Raw genomic sequence first — 17,783 nt, 5'->3', positions numbered from 1 at the left:
ACGTCATCTAGTCCAACCTCTTCCACCCAAGCAGGAGACCTTACACCATTTCTGATAAATGGCAGTCCAGTCTCTTCTTGAAAGCCTCCAGTGATGAAGCTCCCACAACTTCTGAAAACAATTTCTGTCCCATGGGTTGATTGTTTTCACTGTCAGAAAATTTCTCCATATTTCTAGATTGAATCTCTCCTTGATCAGTTTCCATGCATTATTCCTTGTCTGGCCTTTGGATGCTTTGGAAAATAGCTTGACCCCCTCCTCTCAGGGGCAGCCCCTCAAATATTGGAACACTGCTATATGTTTCGCCTGGTTCTTCTCTTTACTAGACTACCCATGCCCAGTTCCCGCAACCGTTTTAGCCAGTGGTAAAATCCAATTTTTTTTACTACTGGTTCGGTGGGCGTGGCTTGGAGGGCATGGCAGGGGAAGGATACTGCAAAATCTCTATGCCCACCTCACTCCAGGGGAAGGATACTGCAAAATCCCCATTTCCTCCCCACTCCTGGGGCCAGCCAGAGGTGGTATTTGCCAGTTCTCCAAACTACTCAAAATTTCCGCTACCAGTTCTCCAAACTACTCAAAATTTCTGCTATTCTAGAATAGAATAGAATAGAATTCTTTATTGGCCGAGTGTGATTGGACACACAAGGAATTTGTCTTGGTCCATATGCTCTCAGTGTACATAAAAGAAAAGATGTGTTCATCAAGAATCATAAGGTACCACACTTAATGATAGTCATAGGGAACAAATAAGCAATCAGGAAACAATCAATATCAACATAAATGATAAGGATACAAGCAAAAAAGTTACAGTCATACAGTCATAAGTGGAAGGATTTGAGTTGTGGGAACGATGAGAAGATTAATAGTAGTGAAGATTTAGTAAATAATTTGACAGTGTTGAGGGAGTTATTTGTTTAGCAGAGTGATGGCGTTCGGGGAAAAACTGTCCTTGTGTCTAGTTGTTCTGATGTGCAATGCTCTATAGTATCATTTTGAGGGTCGGAGTTGAAACAGTTTATGTCCAGGATATGAGGGGTCTGTAAATGTGGCAAGTACATTTCCAAAAGACACTTCTCTGAAACCTGTTGTCTAAACTGACTGAAAGAACCCAGAACAATTAAATGACATCAGTGGCTTTTTATTTTTTATTTTTTATTTAATTCACAAGTGTAACCTGATTGTGCATTCTCTTATTTATTTGATTTATAACCTGCCCGCTCTACTCTTAAGGCCAAGGTTGCCATCTTTTTTCATTTGCAGTGACTCTCCTGCTCGCTATTGGTCAGCTAATGATGCAAAGTTGTGTGGTCCTATAATCGTTGAACAGAAAAGAAAGTGGAAGCAGTGGGAGATTAGCCCCCTCCTCTTTCTAATTGACTCCCTTTGAAAGAAAGAGAGAGAGAGAGAAATCTACATTTCTTCAAGGCAGGAAAAGCACCGTTCAGCCCGATATTATGTTAAAAGCCCAACGTGGACTGTGTGTTTGCTGATGCAAAAGACTTCAAAAGACTTTTGCCGTTGCAAATTATTATCCTCGCGTCTCAGCTTGCCAACGAAAGATGGAGGGAGGCAGAGGGAGATAGAAAATTCCCTCAACACTGTCAAACTATTCACTAAGTCTGCATTCCTATTACTATTAGTCTTCTCATCGTTCCTATCACCCATCTCCTTCCACTTATGACTGCATGACTGTAACTTTGTTGCTTGTATCCTTATTGATTGTTTCCTAGTATGATTTGATTACTTATTTGTACCCTATGACTATCATTAAGTGTTGTACCTTATGATTCTTGACAAATGTATCTTGTCTTTTTATGTACACTGAGAGCGTATGCACCAAAGACAAATTCCTTGTGTGTCCAATCACACTTGGCCAATAAAATTCTATTCTATTCTATTCTATTCTATTCTATTCTATTCTATTCTATTCTATTCCATTCCATTCCATTCCATTCCATTCCATTCCATTCCACTCCACTCCACTCCACTCCACTCCACTCCACTCCACTCCACTCTACTCTACTCTACTCTACTCTACTCTACTCTACTCTACTCTACTCTACTCTACTATATTCTATTCTATTCTATTCTATTCTAAAATGGCCCAGAGATTGAGATGTTGGCATGATAACCAAGGCCATTTCGGCAGGGGTTTACAGAAGCCAAAAAAAAGAAAAGAAAAGACTTTCCCACAACAACATCTGGAGACCGTATTGGACAATGTGACCCGAGCTAATGAGAGGGTGGTAGAATTTGAACTTTCAACTATAGGAGTTAGCGCAGGAAAGATCTAGGTCTGGTTTTGCTTTGAAACGTGCTGAAATGATGTACTCAATAAAGTTTTGCATTGAGAGATTGGACTGTCTTGATCGTGCTTGCTCAGTTGGAACCTTGACCTTGTCAGGGTTCCAAGTAACACCCTCAATGAAAGAAAACTACGAGGCTTAAGTTTCCTCAAAGTTCCTTTTTATTGAAGATGTCATATTGGCACTTCTGGGAAAACCCGAATCTGAAAGTTTCCAGGTTTTCTCCACTCAAATGAAAATCCAAGTCCCTGCCCAGCACCCTCATGTCCATCACATGGTCCAATCATCCACCGTCCAAACGGGAGACACCTCCTAGTCATCCAACTACAGGTGCCAGGGCAATGTGTCCTTGACTGTCTGAGAAAGGAATGCTATTTTGACTACGTACTACATATCACCCATACTCTATGCAATCCCTCCTCCCGCTTTCCCACAGAAGAATATGTGGCAGGCCTGAAGGCCCAAATGTAAAAGATGGCTTTCAGGTCTGACAGGCGACCCCCCCATCAGAAAAGCGTGTCCTGGAACGAGAGTAACACATGCTTGGGGTGCTCAATTTAGGGTCCAAAATTTCTGTTGCTAAGCGAGGTAGTTGTTAAGTGAATTTTTCCTCGTTTTCTTGCCACAGCTGTTAAGTGAATCACTGCAGTTCTTAAGTTAGTAACACGGTTGTTAAGTGAGTTTGGCTTCCCCATGGACTTTGTTGTCAGTCATTTTAATTGCAGAGTGTGTGTATACGTACATGCACAGACATTACAAATACTTCAGCTAGATAAATAGATAGATAGATGATTGATAGATGATAGATAGATAAATGAGATAGATAGATAATTGATAAATAGATAAATGATAGATAGATATTGATTAGATGAGAGATGAGATAGATAGATAGATAGATAGATAGATAGATAGATAGATAGATAGATAGATAATTAGATAGATGATATAGATATAGATAGATGATAGATGATAGATAAGATGATAGATAGATAGCGAATAAATAGATATAGATGATAGATAGATTATATAGAGATAGATAGATAGATAGATAGATAGATAGATAGATAGATAGATAGATAGATAGATAGATAGATGATGGATGGAAGATAGATAGATAGATAGATAGTTAGATAGATAGATAGATAGATAGATAGATAGATAGATAGATAGATAGATAGATAGATAAATAATATATAGGCAGGCAGGCAGACAGACAGATAGACAGACAATTTGAATTTTAAGCTGTCCAGAGACACGGACTGAGATGACTGACTAGAGAAACTGAATGAATGAATGCATGAATGAATGAATGAGCGAGCGAGCAAACAAACAAACAGACACCCCCTCCTTGTGAATGAACTGAATTACTAAGACCGTTTCTTACCTGTCATGAAACCATTTTTTTAAATTTTATTTATTTATTTTGTCACAACAATATATGTAACTATCATACAGAAAGGTTATATAGTATATAAAGGTATAGAAGAAAAGAAAAACAATAGGACAGGAACGGTAGGCACGTTTGTGCGCTTATGCACGCCCTCAGGTAGTCATGACTGTTCCATGTGCTGTTGAACCTACCGAACTCGTTCCTTAAATCTTGATGAGGCTTTTGCGAAAGCATCTTAAAATGCGGCTGCAATTTCATAATGAACTTTTGGGTATTTTGTTCTGCCGAAGACGATTCTTCCACCCCCACCCCCCCACACCTTCCGTGGCAGCTTTCATGTTACATTATTTTGAATCCAGTTATTTTCCCAGCTTAAAAGCAGGGCCCGGAGTTGAGAAGGAAGAGAGACAGAGCAGAAACCAAATGTGCAATCAATCCTTATTGTACCATGTATAATGTCTATTTTCCTCCCGTATTTTTTAAAAGCCAAAGCCACCTTTCCTGATGAGCCAAATGGTTTGAAATTGGTTTTTTTTTACCCATTTAGCACAACAGAAGCCAACAAGCAGAACCTTGGAAATACACTTTATATTCAAGGCACCACCACAGTGTTTATAGGAATCCCTTTATTTTGGTCATGTGTATTTCGAGTATGTGTGAATATTTTTTCCAGTTATGATTTCGTGGATTCAGCATACTTGGAGATAATCATGGAGGGAGGGTGGAATTGAAAGCTCCTGGATTTCAGGTAGCTGTTGTGCTTTGAGGATTACAGTTGTCCTCAACTTACGACCAGAACTGAGCCCAAAATTTCATTTGTTAAATGAAACATTTGAATGTTGCCCCATTTTATGACCTTTCCTGCCACAGGTGTTAAGTGAATCACTGCAGTTGAAAAGAAGCTTCCAAGGCAAGCTCGACTTGAGAATAGAAGAGAATAGAATAATGGAATAAAGAAATGAATAGAATAGAATAGAATAGAATAGAATAGAACCGAATAGAATTATAGCTATTGTGCGTATAAGATTTATTATTTGTATTTAAAAGAGATTATACCCAGTCACTGCCCGTTTGCTCCCGCCCATTTGCCGCCGCCGTGGTCCATTCACCATGGTCCGTTCGCCACTGCTGCCGCCACCACCCATTCACCATGGTCCGTTCGCCACTGCTGCCGCCACCACCCATTCACCATGGTCCGTTCGCCACTGCTGCCGCCACCACCCATTCACCATGGTCCGTTCGCCACCATGGCCCGTTTGGTGCAGCCCATTCTCTGCCGCCTGTTCACCGCTGCCGCCACCACCCATTCACCGCGGTCCGTTCGCCACCATGGCCCATTTGCTGCCGCAGCCCATTCTAGAACAGCTAATCGGTGTTTCACCAACTCCCTTCCCCCCACCACAATATTCGCTATATAAGATGCACAGATTTTTCCGCCCACTTTTGTGGCGGGGAAGTGCGTCTTATTCTCTGAAAAATACAGTAGTTTCCATCCATTGCTTCTTGTCCTGCCTTCAGGTGCTTTGGAGAATAAGTTTACTCCCTCTTCTTTGTGGCAGCCCCTGAGATTTTGGAAGACTGCTATCATGTCACTCTTAGTCCTCCTTTTCATTAAATTTGACATACCCAGTTCCTGCAACTGTTCTTTATATGTTTTAGCCTCCAGTCCCCTAATCCTTGTTGCTCTTGTCTGTGCTTTATTAGCTGTGCAAATGCATTGAAGGTGATATAAATAGCAGCTTTATTGAGCTCATTTTTGACACTTTTCTTTATTTGTTACTTACAGATTAAAAATGGACAGCAAAGTTGCTACGTGTTAAAGAATAAAGATCTGGAACTTCCATCAAAAGGCATGGTCCATTTGGAAATAGAAGTCCTGTTTAATCCTGTGAGTCTTTGGTCTTTAGAGGAGAAGGGATAAGATGATCTGGTGTTAGCCTTCCCCACTGAAGTAGTACCTATTTATCTACTCGCATTTGCATGCTTTTGAACTGCTAGGTTGGCAAGATGCTGGTTGAGGATGGGAGCTCAACCCATCGCATGGAGCTCGGGTCTCGAACTGGGGCTGTCGGCTTTTCAGCTGACAAGCCCAGCATCTTAACCACAGAGCCTCTGCGCCACTCTCAATAAATAAATGGGTTCCTGAAAAGTGGAAATTGGCGTTTCTCTCTCCTGATTCTGGCTTCGGTGTTGAGAGAGATCAGAATTGGGTTTACTTCAACCCTAGACCAGTGATGGCTAACCTTTTTCTCATTGTGTACCAAGAGCGTGCGTGCATGCTGGCATCCATAATGCAATGCATGCCCCCCTCCCCACAAATGCACACACGACCTTCCTGCTCCCCCTCACATCTGCACGTGACCCCTCCCTGTTCCCGCCCCCTGCGCATGCGCCCGCAACCCCCTGCCGCCCCCCATTTTTGGCCTAGCAGGTGTCCTTGCAGCCTCCTGGGCTGAAAAACGGGCTGTGTATGGGGGGGGGCACCGCACTCCCCTGCACTCTGCTTCCACCCCCATGCATGCGTGTGTGACCCCTGCCTCCATGCATGCGTGTGACCCCCCCCCATGCATGCACGCTGGTCTCCCACATGTACACCACTCCCCGCGCATCCCGAAAATCAGCTGGCCAGCAGGAGGCGCATGCGCGGTGGAGCAGAGCTGGGCAACAGCTCACGTGTCTGCAGAGAGGTCTCTGCGTGCCAGCTGTGGCATGCATGCCATAGGTTCGCCATCACGGACCTAAACCCTAGACCAGCTGCCACCCATTCCATAAACTGGTTTATCCTGAATAACCTCATCATGTGGGATTGTTTCTGGGTGACCTTTTCTCCAAGTCTGAAGAACAGTCTTAGCAAGGGACTATTTAGATAAGAGGAATATTAGCAGAAGATATCCAGGTGTACGCTTGTCACTATGGTGGCTGAATGCTTAAACGGAACTCTGAATTCTGACGTTATGTGGCTGTTGCTACTTTATTTCAGTTAAGAGCGAGCGTTAGAACCTTTTCTCCACGCGAGAGGAGATGCTTGGAAGACAACCGCAAGTTTTCCAAGAAGGTAGGTCAATGTTGAGGCTGCTCAATGAAACCCTATTGATCCCAGAATTCCATAATTTTCTATTTATTCTTTGGAAAGTGCCACTTCTCCACATACTTCAAGATAAAAGACATGAAAGTTCTCAAGATCGTTGTTAGATGCTGAACTTACAGGACAAAGGAGATGGTTTAGAAACATTGATCTCTGTTAGAAACCAGAGTGATCAATCAGAGGATGTCCCAAAGGTGTGTTTTCAAAAGGCAACTGGACTTCCTTGTTTTTCTTTGAAGGCGTTTCGCTTCTCATCCAATAAGCTTCTTCAGCTCTGAACTGAAGAAGAAATTGAAGAAGCTTCTTGGATGAGAAGCGAAACATTTTCGAAGACAAAAATAGCTAGGAATTCCAGTTGCCTTTTGGAAAAACACCTTTGGGACCACTGTGACCTGGATGATTGAGAATCTCCGTAGATATTGGAGGATGTTAAATGAGCTATGATATCATCCAAATTACATCATTTGCATTATTGCCATGGCAACCTCTGGACTTACATGACGTCACTTGCCCACCCCAGGAGAAGCTTAATGCTGAATAGGAATGCTAGATTCAGGATTGAATGTAAGGATTCATTGGGTTCCTTAATCAGGAAAAATCCTTGTTTCAATTAAACACTTCCCCCCCCCCCATCATATTGCTTTCTACCATTTTAAGAAAGATGCCTTGCAGAGCAAAGAGAATTGTCAGCGTGTTCCAAGCCTGGTATAACACTCCTATCTGACAATAAAAATACTTTAAAAAGTCTTTTTGTTGTGGCGCCTCCAGCAGCCGAATCAGGAGGAGGAGGAGGAGGAGGAGGAGGAGGAGGAGTGGGAGTGAGAATCAGGCAACCTGAAAGCTCAGGGGGAAGAGGGAATGGAGCTGGCAGTGAGAGAGAGAGAGAGGCAGATCCTGGGCCTTCTGTCAGCCCACAGATGAAGAGTCAACAGCCCCCAGGCCTGGAGGTGGCTGATGAGGAAGAGGAGGAACAGCTGGATTCAGTGCCTGACACACAAATGTGCAGAAGGCAGAGGAGAGGAGAGCAGTGGAAATCTATGGGCCGATCCTTGGGACGGAAGAGCTGCCGCTGCTAGCGAAGCCCCACCCTAGCTCTGAGGATAAAAGGCTGGGGGCAGAGATGAGTAAATGTAACAGACAACTATTCATCTTCTGGCTGGGCGGATGTAGTTAGCCTGCGTTAAGAGGGAAACATTTTGCCGGGGCTACCAGCACTCCTAATAAACACAGCTTATCATGTTTGGGGAGCTGTGTCAGAACACCTTTATATACATAGAACAGAACAAATATGAATACGTTAAGTCTGTTTAGTGGTTGTTGTTGTTGTTTTTGCTGTCCAGTCTACGCTAAAACCTCGCCCGCCTTCCTAACAATCCTCTCCCTTGTTTTCCTTCCCTTGGCTGCCCACCAGATCTTATCAAGAAACGTGGATCGGGTGAAAAGAATCTCCATGGCAATCTGGAACACCATACAGTTCCTTGGGAGCTGCTTTCGCTGGGAATCTCCCCTAAGAAGTTTGATAGCTTTTGTGGTGAGTGGGATTAATTCACACACCTAATTAAGTGTGTGTGTGTGTGTGTGTGTTTTAAAGAGGCCTTTGTAATTAGTTAACTACTGAACTGCTTTTGAGGGGTGGGTCGGTGGGATACTATATGTCTTGAGAGAAGATCTACAGCACGGGGTCTCCAACCTTGGTCCTTTTAAGACTCATGGACTTCAACTCCCAGAGTTGAAGAGAACTCTGGGAGTTGAAGTCCACAAGTCTTAAAGGGGCCAAGGTTGGAGACCCCTGATCTACAGTATATGATTGAGAGGCTCGAAGAAGGATGGATCTGAAAACACGTCTGTTCTTTCGCCTGAACCTTTTATTTGGGGAAGGAAGCTGAATTTCTCCCCTGCTCCCCAAAACAAACCACACTATGACTTGGGGTAATGCCGAAATATGTTTGCATGTATCAGGGGTGGGCTTCAAAAAATTTAACAAGGGGTTCTCTGCCTGGTTGCTGGGTGGATGTGGCCATGGTGGGCGTGGCCTAGTTGGCTCCCGCATCATAGCAAGGGAGGTATTTTTGCCTTCCCTGGGCTCCGGAGGCTTTCCTTGAGTTTCCGGGAGGGCAAAAACGGCCTCCCCAGGCTCCGCAGGCTCACTGGAGGCCGGAAATCGGCCAGGCTTCCCAAACTTCCAGTAGGCCCATTTTTCACCCTCCCCAAGCCTCCGCATACGTCCTGCACTTACATGCATCCAAAATAGTTCGCATGGGGACTCCTGGGTGAGGAGGGGCAGGGTGGGTGGGGCCAGCCAGGAGTGGGATTTGGGGGTTCTCTGAACTGCACAGAATCTTAGCTAGAGGTTCTTCCGAACCCCTGCGAACTCCCAGCAGTCCTCCCTTGGCATGTGTGTATCTATATGCCCACATGTTTTAGAATAGAATAGAATAGAATTTTTTATTGGCCAAGTGTGATTGGACACACAAGGAATTTGTCTTGGTGCATACGCTCTCATTGTACATAAAAGAAAAGATACGTTCATCAAGGTACAACATTTACAACACAATTGATGATCAATATAAATCATAAGGATTGCCAGCAACAAGTTATAGTCATACAGTCATAAGCGGAAAGAGATTGGTGATGGGAACTATGAAACAATTAATAGTAGTGCAGATTCAGTAAATAGTCTTGACAGTGTTGATGGAATTATTTGTTTAGCAGAGTGATGGCCTTCGGGAAAAAACTGTCCTTGTGTCTAGTTGTTCTGGTGTGCAGTGCTCTATAGCGTCGTTTTGAGGGTAGGAGTTGAAACAGTTTATGTCCAGGATGCGAGGGGTCTGTAAATATTTTCACGGCCCTCTTCTTGATTCGTGCAGTATACAGGTCCTCAATGGAAGGCAGGTTGGTAGCAATTATTTTTTCTGCAGTTCTAATTATCCTCTGAAGTCTGTGTTTTTCTTGTTGGGTTGCAGAACCGAACCAGACAGTTATAGAGGTGCAAATGACAGACTCAATAATTCCTCTATAGAACTGAATCAGCAGCTCCTTGGGCAGTTTGAGCTTACTGAGTTGGCGCAGAAATAGCCAAATATAGTTCCCTTTGCTAAATTTACAGCTCCCTGAAAATAAACAAAAACCAGAAATGAAAATTACTTTAGAAATTCTTTTCCTGGCATGGGAAGGAAAAGAGTTTAGATTTATTGCCTTGAAAACACAGCAAATTGTATAAGTTCAAGGTGTTTTTTTTAAAAAAATAACAAATTAAAGAACGCTGTGTTAAATATTATTTTCTTTAAAAAAAACACATGCTCATAGAGTTTATAAGACAAAGGGTCGGGAGAGAGACAAATGACTAGAGAACTTCCAGTTCTTTCAAGCAGGTTTTTCCCCCCTGAGTTTTCAAAGCTTCAAGAGGGTAGAAAAATATTTAGAAGATTGAAAAGGAATAGGAAGCGATTTGCAGGAAAAGATGATTAAAAAGTGTACAAATCCATGCTGTGTTTATAGCAGGTTGTCAAGCATTTCTAATTAAATGATCTCGTGGAGCTTGTCGGAGCAAGCAATAACTGGCTGATGAAATAAAGCAATTGTATCAAAATCTCCCTTTTTGAAATGAACGGCCCATCTCTTTAAAACGGAGCTCTAAGTAAGCCTTGGGCCAACCCTGTGAAGACTCAGCTGGACAATGAAACACTATTGAGTTCTCAAATCCTTATTTCACTTTGCTAAGAGGGTAAAGGTTCCCCGTGCACATGTGTGCTAGTCGTTCCCGACTTTAGGGGGCAGTGCTCATCTCCGTTTCAAAGCCGAAGAGCCAGCATTGTCCGAAGACGTTTCCGTGGTCATGTGGCTGGCATGACTCAACACCAAAGGCACACGGAACGCTGTTCCCTTCACACCAAAGGTGGTCCCTATTTTTCTGCTTGCATTTTTTATCTGCTTTCAAACTGCTAGGTTGGCAGAAGCTGGGACAACGGGAGGTCGCCCCATTACGCGGCACTAGGGATTCGAACCACTGAACTGCCAACCTTTCGATCGACAAGCGCAGCGTCTTAGCCACTGAGCCACCGTGTCCCTAATAGTACAATACAATTTAAAGGTTGGTTTTAAACATTGAATGGCTGTTGTGAGGAATTGTGCTTCACTGCACATGCTGTTTATGATTTCCCCTCCCCCCAGAATAATTATACCGCCTATTAAGAGTTTGCAATGAATTAATGGCAATAATGTCATTGAATGAAATCACAGTTTTTCTTAATGCAATTATAGTAATCTGAGAATTAAAAAAAAAACCACGTTCAACTATCCCCCTTCTTTAACTTCCTGGAAAAGCCCACCAGAATGTTTCCCAAGGAATATTTTAAGCAGGAATTAAAGCTCAACCTCCCCCACTCCCTGTCTGCCATCAATCCAGCAGCCACCTCTCAGCATGGAATATCTCAGGGGCTGCCACAAAGAAGAGGGAGTCAAGCTATTCTCCAAAGCACCTGAGGGCAGGACAAGAAGCAATGGGTGGAAACTAATCAAGGAGAGAAGCAACCTAGAACTAAGGAGAAATTTCCTGACTGTTAGAACCATTAATCAGTGGAATAATTTGCCTCCAGAAGTTGTGAATGCTCCAACACTGGAAGTTTTGAAGTGGTGTAGGGTTTCCTGTCTAAGCAGGGGGTTGGACTAGAAGACCTCCAAGGACCCTTCCAATTCTTCAGTTCCGTTCCATTCCATTCCATTCTTCTGATATTCTATTCTATTCTATTCTATTCTATTCTATTCTATTCTATTCTATTCTATTCTATTCTATTCTATTCTATTCTATTCCATTCCATTCCATTCCATTCCATTCCATTCTATTCTATTCTATTCTCCCATTCACCAGTTGGTGGAGCCAGGTCTTCAGGCTCTGAGGAAAAACACACCCTAAAATTGGTTTCATCTCTCACTTTGCATTCTAGGAACTGAGGTGGGGCAGAAGGCCAGAAGACATGAACTCATTACTTTCCATGAGTTTTTGCAATAATCCCATGAACCATTAAAAAAAAAAATCAGGGCAGGTCCCTCACTTCTCCACCTCTTGGCCTGAGAGATACTTATCTCCTTCTGGAATATGAAGGGAGGTGGAAGAGATTTAGACTGCTTGCTTCCTCACAGACTTTGCTAAGAGGGCCTAGTTATCTCTTGGATGGCAGACAACCAGGGCTAGACTGGAAAGTTAAGAAGAAGGCATTGGATGTTGAGAGGAAGGCTTCCTGGAGAAAGGCAGGGCCAAATCAGTTCTCTTGTTGACGAGAACGCTACCACAAAATCAACCCTCTTCTCAAGCTGGCAACCCTGTACCACTTCAGACAAACGGTTAACCAACATCTTCTTAAAAACATCCAGTGTTGGAGCATTCACAACTTCTGGAGGCAAGTTGTTCCACTGATTAATTGTTCTCACTGTCAGGAAATCTCTCCTTAGTTCTAAGTTGCTTCTCTCCTTGATGAGTTTCTACCCGTTGCTTCTTGTTCTACCCTCAGGTGCTTTGGAGAATAAGTTTGATTCCCTCTTCTTTGTGGCAGCCTCTTGTCCTGTTATCTCTTTCATAAATTATGCAACCGCTGTCTTTATGGAAATAATAATCGCACCGCAACCTTGAATCTAGCAGATGGGAAAACAATGCTCTGTCTTGCCCTATCAGAGAATTACACTCTCTCTGGGTGATGTTTCCAGCTAACTTGTCCACTCGTGTTTGTATCTTATTTCTGAAAACTGCAGAGTGTTTTCATTTTACGTTCAAGCTGTCGTTTTTTACAACTCTTTCTGGCTCTCCTCTCTTGACTTGGACTGTGCATCCCTTGTCTGCCTGGGCTTGGCAAACGATGGCTCCTGTTTTAATCCCATACAAAGTGGTCATGCTGTCAAGAGTAACCTATAATTAGACCCACCTCAGGCAACAGTGACAAGAGAACTGGTCTAATAATTTGAGCTGCCTGATCTGATCCTTTCTGGAGAGAGAAATTCCCCATTGTGGTCCATTCATCAGTCTGTGGCACAGTTTTGCCTGCTAACCTCTTAATCATTGGATTCCTTCTGAATTCCAAATAGGCTCGACTGCGATCATGGGTACCCTTGCTTTTTCAGTGTTGCCTCTCGTTTTTCAATACATGTAGACAGCTGCCAGCTGATGTTAATGGGAAGAGAGCTTACGTTGTACCACGATTTATGAAGAATCACAATTCTCTGTGCTGTCCGGACTCACATTGGCAAGCCCATTTTTTAAACTGGATTCCTGTCTGTCTGTCTGTCCATCCCTCCATCCATCATCTATTTATTATCTCTATCACTCTATCTATCTATCTATCTATCTATCTATCTATCTATCTATCTATCTATCTATCTATCATCCATTATGTCATCTATCTATCATCTACAGCTATCATCCATCCATCCATCCATCCATCATCTATCAATCAATCAATCAATCAATCATGTCATCTATCATTTACAGCCATCATCCATCAATCCATCCATCCATCCATCCATTAATTATCTATCTACCTATCATCTATCATATCATCTACCATCTATAGCTACCATCTATCTATCTATCTATCTATCTATCTATCTATCTATCTATCTATCTATCTATCTACCTATCATCTATCATGTCATCTATCATCTATAGCTATCATCCCTCCATCCACACACACTACATATGTCACTATTATTATTTTAAAAATACAAAGTTAAAAGATTAAAAAGATCATTTAAAAAAAACCCAGAAAAAATTCAGGTAAGAAAAAAAGTAGAAATGCAAGAAAGAAAGAGGAAAGAAAAGAAAGAAAAATAGAAAAAGGATGACTTCTGACCTTCTTTGGTAGCACAATATCTGCACTATCATTGTGATCTTCTCGAATGGGGTATTTGTTATCCTCAGAGTTTGGTGGCTTTCTTGCAGACATTTCATTATAAAACTAGGTAACATCATCAAGTGCTCTTCCAGGATGTTTTCAACTTTCCAGTCTAGCCGAACTGAATTTATAATATTGCAGTAGAATATTGTACGTTTTTGGTCCAGTTCATCAGGAAGCTTAAGAGATGGGGGTTTTTTTTTTCTGTACAGGTGGTCCTTTGACTTATGACTGGTCATTTAATGATAATTCGAAGTTAGGACAGACTTTCCCAGAACTACTTATGACCAGTTTTCAGAGTTACAACAGCAACATGCCACCCTGTGGTCACGTGATTGCATTTTAGGCACTGGGCAGCCAGACCATCTTAATAGCTTAATAGATGTCTGTTCTATACATACAAAAACAAACTTAACTTTACAGAATGGAGAGAATAAGTCTTCGTAACTCAGTCGCTGGCATGTGGTCCTTATACCATCATCCTGAGCAGCAGCTAGTTCCCTAAGATGATGAGGTTTATTTTCCCTGTGAATTTGCTTTTGCTTTGGGTGACCTTATATGCCTTCACTTTCATGCCCCCTCAGTTTGTGGATAACTGTGATGTAAAGTACATTGAAATGCTAGAAGAACACTTCATTTGTCTTAACATACAAACTACAAACAGGCAGCTGTCGGTAGGCGGGTAGGGAGATACAACCGGATTCGGTTCTGAATCCAATGGGACGTTAGAAACCTCCCACCTGGAATTCCCTGCGTGAGGCCTTGTGAAAGAAGATAGTTAAATCAACAGCAGCAGATTAGATTATTTTTATTTCCCCCAAAAAGAGAAGTTCCTGTAGGTGGCAATGTACAATCAAGAATGGTAAAAACTTTGGGTTTCTCCGCCCTTCCATTTCCTTCCTTTCGCCTGCTTATACCATCCCTTGCTCATCTCACTTATTCCAAACGGTTGTTAGCATTATTATTATTAGTATTATTTTAGCCCAACCCACTTCTCTGAGTTGTTATGGGGAACAAAAAAAATATTAAGAGGCAAGAGCATTATTATGCATGCCACTGTAACTGTGCAAAATAAAGGCTGGATATTTTCCTTGCTGCTGTTAACTGCTTTTATTCAAAATATACGGGAAGTTTGGAGTCAAAGTGGAGGGCAGGAAGGAGTGGAATTCCCTCACGGACATATACTCTTATCAAGTCAACAGAGAGTGCTAATTCTCCATTCTTTTTCCTGTAATTTTCTCTAGCCGCGTCTCTTCTGAGGAAAATAGAGTCTAATGCATTAGAAAACTTAAACATCAAAATGCTACCCTTCTGGCTACAATTCATAGAAAATAACCATGAAATGATCTTGGAGTGGAATATCCACAGAGCTTTGAGTGCCGCGCCAAGGACAACGAAATGTAATTTCGCCTCTCCATCCTTCAATTTTCTAAAAGTGATCCAGATTCTAGCAGGTTGAGAAGTCATCTACTTTGTGGATACGTAAGGAATGATTCTTGTTGGTTGAATGTCATGGACGGGAAAAAAAGACTAGAAGGTTGGAAGAGCATACACTACTTAGGAGTTAATTTCTTGAGTCTTTGTGATATGTTGTAGCTGAGGAATTGGCAAATATTAATGAAAAACACTTTTTCATTAAAAAAAATTTCAAGCAAAAGTTGGCTTGAAACTCAACATTAAGAGAACTAAGATCATGGCATCCCACCCTCTCAATTCCTGGCAAATAGATGGGGAAGAAATGGAGGTAGTGACAGATTTTATTTTCCTGGGCTCCAAGATCACCACAGATGGGAGCTACAGCCAAGAAATTAAAAGACGCTTGCTCCTGGGGAGGAAAGCTATGGCAAATCTAGACAGCATACTAAAAAACAGAGACATCACCCTGCCAACAAAAGTGCGTATAGTCAAGGCTATGGTTTTTCTAGTTGCAATGTATGGCTGTGAAAATTGGACCATAAGGAAGACTGAGCGCCAAAGAATAGAGGCCTTTGAACTCTGGTGCTGGAGAAGAATCCTGCGAGTCCCTTGGACTGCAAGGCGATCCAACCGGTCAGTCCTAGAGGAGATCAACTCTGACTGCTCAGGTCAGATTCTAAAGATGAAACTCAAATACTTTGACCACCTAATGAGAAGGAAGGACTCACTGGAGAAGAGCCTAATGCTGGGAAAGACTGAGAGCAAAAGAAGGGGACAGCAGAGAATGAAGTGGCTGGATGGAGTTTTTGTTGCTATTCTCTGCACTCTTTTTAGAGCCTTAGCATTTTTTTTTTATACCATGGTGACCCGAACTGGGTGCAGTACTTCAAATGTGGCCTTACTGGTATTATACTGAGTGGTGCTATCCCATGGTGTTGATGTTACTTATTTATTTATTTTTATTTATTTATTTTGTTAATCATATATAATACAGGTAAAAGTATAAACATAATCTGGATACATGAAAAGAGTAAGTAAGAAAGGAATATTAGGACAGAGATGGTAGGCACGCTGGTGCGCATGCACGCCCCTTACAGACCTCTTAGGAATGGGGTGAGGTCAACAGTAGACAGTTTAAGCTTAAAGTTTTGGGGGTTTGGGGAAGAAACTCCAGAGTCAGGTAGTGCATTCCAGGCATTGACCACCCTGTTACTGAAGTCATATTTTCTGCAATCGAGTTTGGAGCGGTTGAGTTTGTATCTATTATTTGCTCATGTATTGTTGTGGTTGAAGCTGAAGTAGTCATTGTCAGGTAGGACATTGTGGTAGATAATTTTATGTACTATGCTTAGATCAGACTGAAGTCGGCCTCAGTTCTAAGTTGTCTAAGCCCAAAATTTGGAGTCTGGTGGCATGAGGTATTTTATTGCGGGTATTTTATTGAGGAATGGAGGACTTTTCTCGTAAAATATCTCTGGACTCTCTCGATTGTATTTATGTCCGATATGCAGTGCGGGTTCCAGACAGATGAGCTGTATTCAAGAATTGGTCTAGCAAATGTTTTGTATGCTCTAGTTAGTAGTATAATATCCTTCTGTTGATGGAGTCTAGGGCTGTGTTGGCTTTGTTAGTAGCTGCAAAATTCATAGTTAAATGGTGGTCCACTAGGACACCTGGGCACTACTGTTGAATCAAATACTGCCTATTCTCTACCTATACATCTGGTCCTTCCTGCCTAAGTGCAGGAAAATGGATGGATTTAATTGCAATATTCAATTGTTTTAACAGAGTTAGAAGAGACCTTGTAGGTCATCTAGTCCAACCCCCTGCCCAAGCAGGAGACCCTACACCATTTTTGACAGAGGGCAGCCCAGTCTCTTCTTTAAAGCTTCCTGTGATGAAGCTCCCATAACTTCTGAAGGCAACTTCTGTTCCAATGGGTTGATTGTTCTCACTGTCAGAAAACTTCTCCTTATTTCCAGGTTGAATCTCTCCTTGATCAGTTTCCATCCATTATTCTTTGTCTGGCCTTCAGGTGCCTTGGAGAAAGCTTGACCCCCCCTCCTCTCTGTGGCAGCTCCTCAAATACTGGAAGACTGCTATCATGTCTCCCCTGGTGCTTCTCTTCCCTAGATTAGCCATTGTTACATTAGTATAAATCTACTGTACTAATGAAACCATTGAAGAATGCAAGGTTTAATCGAGAATGGTACCAAGCTATTGTACTTGGAAAAAGAATTGCATAACCAGAGCACACCTACAAGGTAAAATTCAGGATTTCTACTGGTACTGGAACCTATTTATTGCCTTTCAGGTACGTTGAACTTCACCTCTCACAATTTGCAGCCAGAGAGTATCCAGTGGCTGGATTTAGGCTCCCTCTAGTAAAGAAAAGACTGACTTCTTTGCTCTGCACTTTGGTTTCGCAGTCGATGCTGCTATTTTAATGAGTTCCTTAGCCTTCTTACTGTCTACCCCTATTCTTTGCACAATGTGTCATTTGTGGAATCTTGCTGCTAAGAGATATAGGGATGGTTAGTAGCTTCCTACTAATCAGGTGTAGGTCCAGGGGCTGGAAGTGAGTCTTTATAGTAATACTGAGTCTGAATTTAATAATGGAAGGTATTTCCCAGAATTGACTTCTAGTGACTGCCTGGATAAGTCCTGGCAGTTTTCTTGGCAAGATTTTGGAAGGGGTTTGT

At 42.2% G+C, this 17,783-nt stretch overlaps 1 protein-coding gene across 1 annotated transcript in view; it reads left to right on the top strand.

Moving 5' to 3' along the window:
- MCTP2 (multiple C2 and transmembrane domain containing 2) overlaps positions 1-17,783 on the top strand; it is a 200,138-nt gene that overhangs the window by 131,540 nt on the left and 50,815 nt on the right. Inside the window, exons 15-17 of the mRNA XM_058156050.1 lie at positions 5,486-5,587; positions 6,680-6,754; positions 8,196-8,315. Of these exons, the coding sequence (XP_058012033.1) occupies positions 5,486-5,587; positions 6,680-6,754; positions 8,196-8,315 (297 nt within the window). The remainder of the gene's footprint in view (positions 1-5,485; positions 5,588-6,679; positions 6,755-8,195; positions 8,316-17,783) is intronic.

The sequence above is a fragment of the Ahaetulla prasina genome, chromosome 13, assembly GCF_028640845.1.
Source record: "Ahaetulla prasina isolate Xishuangbanna chromosome 13, ASM2864084v1, whole genome shotgun sequence".
NCBI lineage: Eukaryota > Metazoa > Chordata > Lepidosauria > Squamata > Colubridae > Ahaetulla > Ahaetulla prasina.
This window is presented reverse-complemented; position numbering and strand designations above follow the sequence as displayed.